This window comes from Chiloscyllium plagiosum, chromosome 3 (genome assembly GCF_004010195.1).
Source record: "Chiloscyllium plagiosum isolate BGI_BamShark_2017 chromosome 3, ASM401019v2, whole genome shotgun sequence".
NCBI classification, from domain to species: Eukaryota; Metazoa; Chordata; class Chondrichthyes; order Orectolobiformes; family Hemiscylliidae; genus Chiloscyllium; species Chiloscyllium plagiosum.
In genome coordinates this window covers 112,577,941-112,585,271 of record NC_057712.1, presented here as the reverse complement: position 1 = coordinate 112,585,271, position 7,331 = coordinate 112,577,941, and the positions used below count along the sequence as shown (strand labels likewise).

General features: G+C 40.7%; 1 protein-coding gene across 1 annotated transcript in view; it reads left to right on the top strand.

The window, feature by feature from the left end:
* The window catches only part of ak9 (adenylate kinase 9), a 269,716-nt gene that overhangs the window by 227,432 nt on the left and 34,953 nt on the right, over positions 1–7,331 (top strand). Inside the window, exon 30 of the mRNA XM_043675331.1 lies at positions 5,655–5,868. Coding sequence (XP_043531266.1) covers positions 5,655–5,868 — 214 coding nt within the window. The remainder of the gene's footprint in view (positions 1–5,654; positions 5,869–7,331) is intronic.

Below are 7,331 nucleotides of genomic sequence, written 5' to 3'. Positions count from 1 at the left end.
CACCCCAGTTCCAAACTTCCAGCTTAGCACTGTCCCCATGACTTGTCCTACCTGCCTATCTTCTTTTCCACCTATCCACTCCACCATCCGCCCTGACCTATCACCTTCATCCCCTCCCCCACTCACCTATTGTACTCTATGCTACTTTCTCCCCACCCCACCCTCCTCTCACTTATCTCTCCACCTCTCTGCCTGTATTCCTGATGAACGGCTTTGGCCCGAAACGTCGATTTTACTGCACCTCGGATGCTGCCTGAACTGCTGTGCTTTTCCAGCACCACTCTAACGTAGACATTTCCATGCCTATTCATGAGCTTTGGTTTTGTTAATCAGCTATTTCTGTCGCACTCCTAATGTCTGTAAATGTTTTTCCTGCTTATTGTTTCTAAAATATCTTATCACCACTGAAAACTGACCAGCATCTCTCCATATCTGGACAAGATTATCTTAGAGTTTTAGGAGAAAGTGAGGACTGCAGATGCTGGAGACCAGAGTTGAAAAATGTGGTGCTGGAAAAACACAGCAGGCCAGGCAGCATCCGAGGAGCAGGAGATTCAAACATTTCGGGCATAAGCCCTTCTTCAGAGTTTTACTCTTGTTGCTGTTCTACCAAGCTAAATCTCTTTAAAAAAAAACTGTACCATCCAATTCTTCACTTCTAAAAAGAGGTTAAGATGTATCTCTCATCAGAACCAATTGATCAACTAATTAAACTTCCCAGCAAAATACAGTTGAATATTTTAAAATGAGGCTTATTGTTTAAACTTACCATTGCTTTATATTCAGTAATAATTCAGCAGTACAAGTGTGATTGCACCTAAATTGAATTTATTTCATCACTTAACATATGAAAATTTGTTTAAAAAAAGATAAAATGGAATAAACCAGACAATTTATATACAACAAAAACTTCAAGTTTTGAGACAAATAGTAACATATATTCCATTAACACCAAAAGCGCTCTATTATAGGTCCCAAAAACATACCTTGAACATTATTCATACCGATGAAAATTGCCTTTCTAACACCTCTATAGGCTTAATTTAACTGTGACTTCCACTTCCAGTCTGGAAAATCTGATAAACGTTTTTTTGGACCTTTCATACATCTGATCTTAAATATTGTCAGCTTCAAGTAACCTCTTCAGGGTTTTATCCAAACACTCCAGGTCTGAAACAATTGCTAAATTTTTTACTCTAAGGCAATCTGTTTTATCCTTTTCTCAGGAGGGACTACCTTACGCACCCATCTTCATCAAAGATTTCTGCAGAATTGCCCAAACTGAAATTAAAGCTAAATCTTTTATTTTCTAGTTTTGGGTATTTCCTCTAAATGTGAAAAAAATGTCCCGAAACTTGCATCAGAAAACTTAAGATACTCATTCATAACCTAATGTAACAAAAACCAATCAGTCCTGGGAGAGGCTACCTTTCTCACACTATTTAAAATGGAATTGCCACAGTTACAAAATACTTATAAATTAATTATTAAACTTTTCAGACTCACAGAAAAACCCATATGTCATTGATTCAAATATCCTAACTTAAAAACAAACTATATTAAAACATATGTAAATCACACACTCGACATCACAATGCGCCTCAATCATCTGGAGCAAATAGCATCAAGGATGGTAGAATCTAGGCCTCCTGTACCTCCTCTATATCTTGAGGAGATCTTCAGCTGGGACTTCTTCATGTGAAGGCTGTTTGACCACCACTCGCACTGGGGCTGTTCTTGGACTTGCTGGCACATATCCTCCTCAATCTTTCAGTGCCTTTAATGCACTGCATCCACAGTGATGATGACCCTGCTGTGCTGGTCACAGTTCTAATAAACCTGTTTGGGAAATTCAGAAACAGAATAGGTCAGTAATATAAGCAGTCAGTATTTGCAGCAGACACTGAGAAGGCTGAAGCATTTGCAACAATCTTCAGCCGCAAGTGCTGAGTGGATGATCTATCTTGGCCTTCTGCAGAGATCCCTAGCATCACAGGTGCCAATTCGAGTCAATCTATATGACATCACAAAACAGCTAAAGTCTCTGGATACTGCAGGCCTTGGGCCCTAACAACATTCTGGTAATAGTACTGAAGACTTGTCCAGAACTTGTCGCACCGCTCACCAAACTGTTTGAGCTGTGTTATAGCACAGTCATCTACACAACATTCCTATTGGCATGTGGATAAGTGCTCAGGTTTATTCTGTGCATAATAAACAGGACAAATCCAGTCTGACCAACTACTGCCCTTCAGTCTACTTTTGATTATCAGTAAAGTGATTAATGGTGTCATCAAATGCTTAATAATAACTTGATCATTGACCCCCAGGTTGGAGTCTGCTAGGGTCAATCAGCCCCTGACTTCATTACAGCATTGGTTTAAAAATGGACAGAAACGAATTCCAGAGGTGAGGTGAGAGTGACTGCCCTTAACACTAAGGCAACATTTGACCAAGTGTGGCATTAAGGTGCTCTAGCAAACTGAAGTCAATCAAGATCAGGGGAAATACAACACTAGTAGAGAAATATTTAGCACAAAGTTTATGGTTGTTGGTTATCAGCCATCTTAGTCCCAAGTCACCGAGTAGTTCCTCAAGAAACTGTCCAGCAATCTTCAGCTGTTTCATAAATGGCCTTCCACTCACCGTAAGGTCAGAAGTCGGAGTATTTGTTGATGTTTACACAAAGTTTAGCACCATTCATGGCTCCTCAGATACTGAAGCAATCCATGTCCAAATGCAGCAAGACCAGGACAACACCCTGGCTAGGACTGAAAAGTGGCAAGTAATATTTGCACCATACAAATGCCAGGCAATGATCATCAACAAGAGAGAATCTAACCATCACCCTTGATATTCAATGGCTTTACCATCAATGAGACTCCACTGTCAACATACTGGAGTTGCTGTTGACAAGAAACTGAATTGAACTAGCCATACAAATACAGTGGTTACAAACGCAGGTCAGAAGCTAGGAACCTTACAGTGAGTAGCTTACCTCCTGACTCCCCAAAGTCTGTTTACAATCTACAAGATACAAGTCAGGTATTTTATTGCCTTGATGAGTGGAGCTCAAATAACAGTTAAGAAGCTTGAAATCATCCAGGACAATACAACCTACTTGATTGGCACCACATTCACAAACATTCATTCCCTTCACCATCAACAGGTAGTAGCAGCAGTGTGTACTGTCTATAAAATGCATTGGCAGAACGTCACCAAGGCTCCTTAGGTAGCACCTTCCAAACCCACAAGTACTTCCATCTTGAAAGACAAGGGCAATACATATATGGGAACAAGACCAACTGAAAGTTCCCCTCCAAGCTACTCATCATCCTGACTTGAAAATATATCACTGAGCCTTCAGTGTTGCTGGGGTCAAAGTTGTGGAAGTCTCTTCCAAATGGCATTGTTGGTCTACATACTGTACATGGACAGCAGTAGTTCAGCATGACAGCTCACCCTCACCATCTCGAGAAAATAGAGATGGACAATAAATGCTGGCCTGGCCAGTAAGACCCACATGCCATAGATGAATGAAAGAAACACAAATTACAGTTCAACTTTGTCCTCCATACAATGGGATATGGAAACATGGAGGGCCATGGATTGCCTGAACATGGCCCTTGACATAGTATCTTATCCCAATATATGACCTACAAGCTATGGTGTACAAACATAGTAGGAGATTTTAAGTACAGAAGAATTACTGAAACCTTGTCCCTCCCCTCCACTTCACCAAGCACATAACCCAAGAAAGGCAGCATTAAAGAGTATGCCACAAATAATTGGACTTAAAAGTGAGCGGCAATCAGTTCCGTGCCCTCATGTAGCCTACTGAGACTTTGAATTGTTATGAATTGTGTCCTGCAGTTGAAATCCTGTGATTGCTTCTGCTTCACAGAGATGACTGTGACCAGTTTGTAATGTTCAATGACATGGTCAAGCTTGCTTGTAACAAGGATTTTTAACCCACAGAGTTGGATACTGCATGTGTTTCACATATACTTACCATGGTTTCAGATGTCTTGAACCTGAGTAAGGCATTGAAAGGTCTCAGATTTCACTCAAGTAGAGACCACAGCTGAAATGAAAGAAAAATCTTACTTCATCCAGTGGAGTCCACCCAGGCTGACCACAGGCAACTCCCATTTCCACTATGCATTTGCAGTTTGGTTGCACTTCACATAATGAGTTGCAAATTCAGCTTGGTAATCTAGGGCCCCCTCAAACTTCATATTCCTTTCTTTGCATTTCCTATAAACTCCAACTGTATCCCCCCATTGAGGACACAGTGGTGGTGACTGTCAATGCAGTAACCCATGTTGCCCAATCTACTACCATCTCTCAGCCTTGTATGTTCAGTTGTCTGTCTTCACAATATTGCCACTTCTGTGTACCAGCATGCTGCCTCCAAACCTCATAACAACTTGTTCAACTTCCCTATCACAATGGGGACCCCTGATAAACCGCACCCCACCCCCAACTTTCAGTGAGCAGATTCCCCTGGCCTGTTTGTGGCTGACTTGGAAAGACCCCTCACTGATAACTGTGTAACTCCCCAAATAACTAATATCAGGACTGATTGTACAGGACCTGCAGGACTGGCTGCTCACTGGACTGTAGTGATAAGGACTCCCTGAACATCCCAAATGGCAATAAGCTGCTGACGCATGCTGAAGGTGTGACTTGACATAGGATAGTGCTACACAACAACATGTCTACCCCCTTGACTGATCACTGATGACAACTATGATAAGCTACCTGACGTTATGCTAAGTGGAAAGACAAGTCAGAAGTACTGGAAGCTCTTAAATGGCAAAGCAGAAATGGTGTGAGAATCCATGTACAAGCAAAGTCAGTGAGCACTAAGAGAGCAAATGAACAGTTCTGAGATGTGTGCTTGACCCTGTGCATGAAGTGGCATGGTACGAGATCCTAAGTGAATTATTGACATGGTGAACTATATTCTAAATATGTTGGAGATGTGCCGAGATGATATGTTGAGGATGGTGGATGGAGGATGCCAACCTCTATGGACAAGCTGTATAGGCATTCAGTCCCTCTGAAGCCTACTCTGCAATGTTGAGGACTGCTGATGAAGGTTGAGGCTGGGAGAAGTAAGTGGTGAGCTAGAACTGCCAGATACTCACTCTGACTTTCATTGTGGGAATTGTTGCCTTATAATTTCTCTCTACCATATGGCAGAATAGGAGATTGCATGTAAAATGATATGAGATTTGATATTAATCAGATGTAAATGTACAACAATAGGCCCGTCAGGGCAAAATTCTCATCTTCTTCAACTCCTGAGATATTTTTCCCTCAATATCTACTTTCCCAAGTTGCCATTTCTGATATCAGTCAGCGTTTAGGGTGATTCAGTCTGTACTTTATTCTTATTTGATTCACCACAAAATCAATGGATTTACTAAAAGAATTTGCATATTTTGTGTTGCTTGACTACAGTTTATTTATCAAACTACAAAGGTGACCACTGAAGAAACATGCCAACAAAATTTGCCAGGCATGCAAAATACGTGACTCAAGAATGCCTGTGGCTGACATTTTTCAAATGAAGCAACTTTTGATAAAAGTGCTATTAATGGGGAATGAATTTATTTTTAAATAAACAATTTATTTTTTTTTGTTAGTTAAGCAAAGGAACTTCAATTCAACCTATCCTTGATATGTACCAAAATGTCTTCCCTGTTATCCACCGCAAGTACGTGTATTACTTTGTTACCAAGGAGAACAGAAACAAATTCATGGCAAATCCTTTCAAGTATATTTCCCAGACTAAACCTAGGCCTGTTATACCAATCAAGATTGCCATTTTAGGACCACCAAAATCTGGGAAAAGTACAGGTAGGTAAAGATTTCAGAACTGTGATTTTTATTTTATGTATCTTTAAATAAATCATCTATCCATTGACCTAACTGTATATATCATACCAGATTATGCAATCTGCTGCAAATGAATGTATTTTACACTCAACAACAGCTTACATTAATATAGTCTCTGTAATGTAATGAAATATTTGAAAGCACTTCAGAGGAGCATTATGAAACAAAGTGTGATACTGACCAACATAAGAAGAATGCTTACATGTTATGCATACAAATTTTGAAGCAAAGTGGCGCTCATAGCAGAGGACAAGCAGTGCTGACTTTCAGAGCTGTTATCCACAGGATATATAAAGCAGGAAATATAATTTAGATTTGAACAGAATTCAAACTCAAGTTGGTAAATACACATAGGACTGGCTTGATGGTAGGAGACAGAGGGTAGTAATAGAATGTTGCTTTTCAGACTGGAGGCCTGTGACCATTGGTGTGCCACTAGGATTGGTGCTGGGTCCACTGCTTTTCTTCATTTATATATATGATTTGGATGTGAATGTAGGAGGCATGGTCAGTAAGTTTGCAGATGACTTATTTTAATGGTGATGTAGTGGACAGTGATGAAGATCAGTTCAGAGTACAACAGGACCTTGATCAGATGGGCCAATGGGCCAAGGACTGGCAGGTGGAGTTTAATTTTGATAAACTTGTGGTGTTGAATTTTGGTAAGGCAAACCAAGGCAGGACTACACAATTTATGACATGGCCATAGGGATTGTTGCCAAACAAAGACGTGCAGATGCATAGTTCCTTGAAAATGGAGTCTCTGGTTAGACAGGGTGGTGAAGAAGGCATTTAGCTTGCCTTCATTGGTTAGAATATTGAGTATAAGAGTTGGGACGTCATGCTGCAGCTGTATAGGACATTGGTGAAGCTGCTATTAGAATTGAGTGTACAATTTTGGTTGTCCTTCTATCGGAAGGATGTCATTAAACCTGACAGGGTGCAGAAAAGATTTGCAAAGAAGTTGGTGGGGTTGGAGAGTTTAAGCTATAGGGAGAGTCTGAATAGTCTGGGATGTTTTTCCCTTGAGCGTCAAAGGTTGAGGGGTGACATTATAGAGGTATATAAAATCATGAGGGGCATGGGTAGGGTAAATAGCCAAGGTCTTTTTCCAAAGGTTGGGGAGTCCAAATCTGCAGGAATAGTTTTAAGGTGAGAGAGTAAAGTTGGAAAAGGACCTGAGGGATAACTTTTTCGTGCAGAGGATGGTGCTTGTATGGAAAGAGCTGCCAGGAGTGGTAGTGCAGGTGGGTACAATTATAACATTTAAAAGGCATTTGGATGGGTATATGAATAGGATGGGTTTAGAGGGATTTGGGAGTAGAGTGGTGCTGGAAAAGCACAGCAGTTCAGGCAGCATCCAAGGCAAAAGCCCTTCATCAGGAATACAGGCAGAGTGCCTGAAGGGTAGAGAGATAAATGAG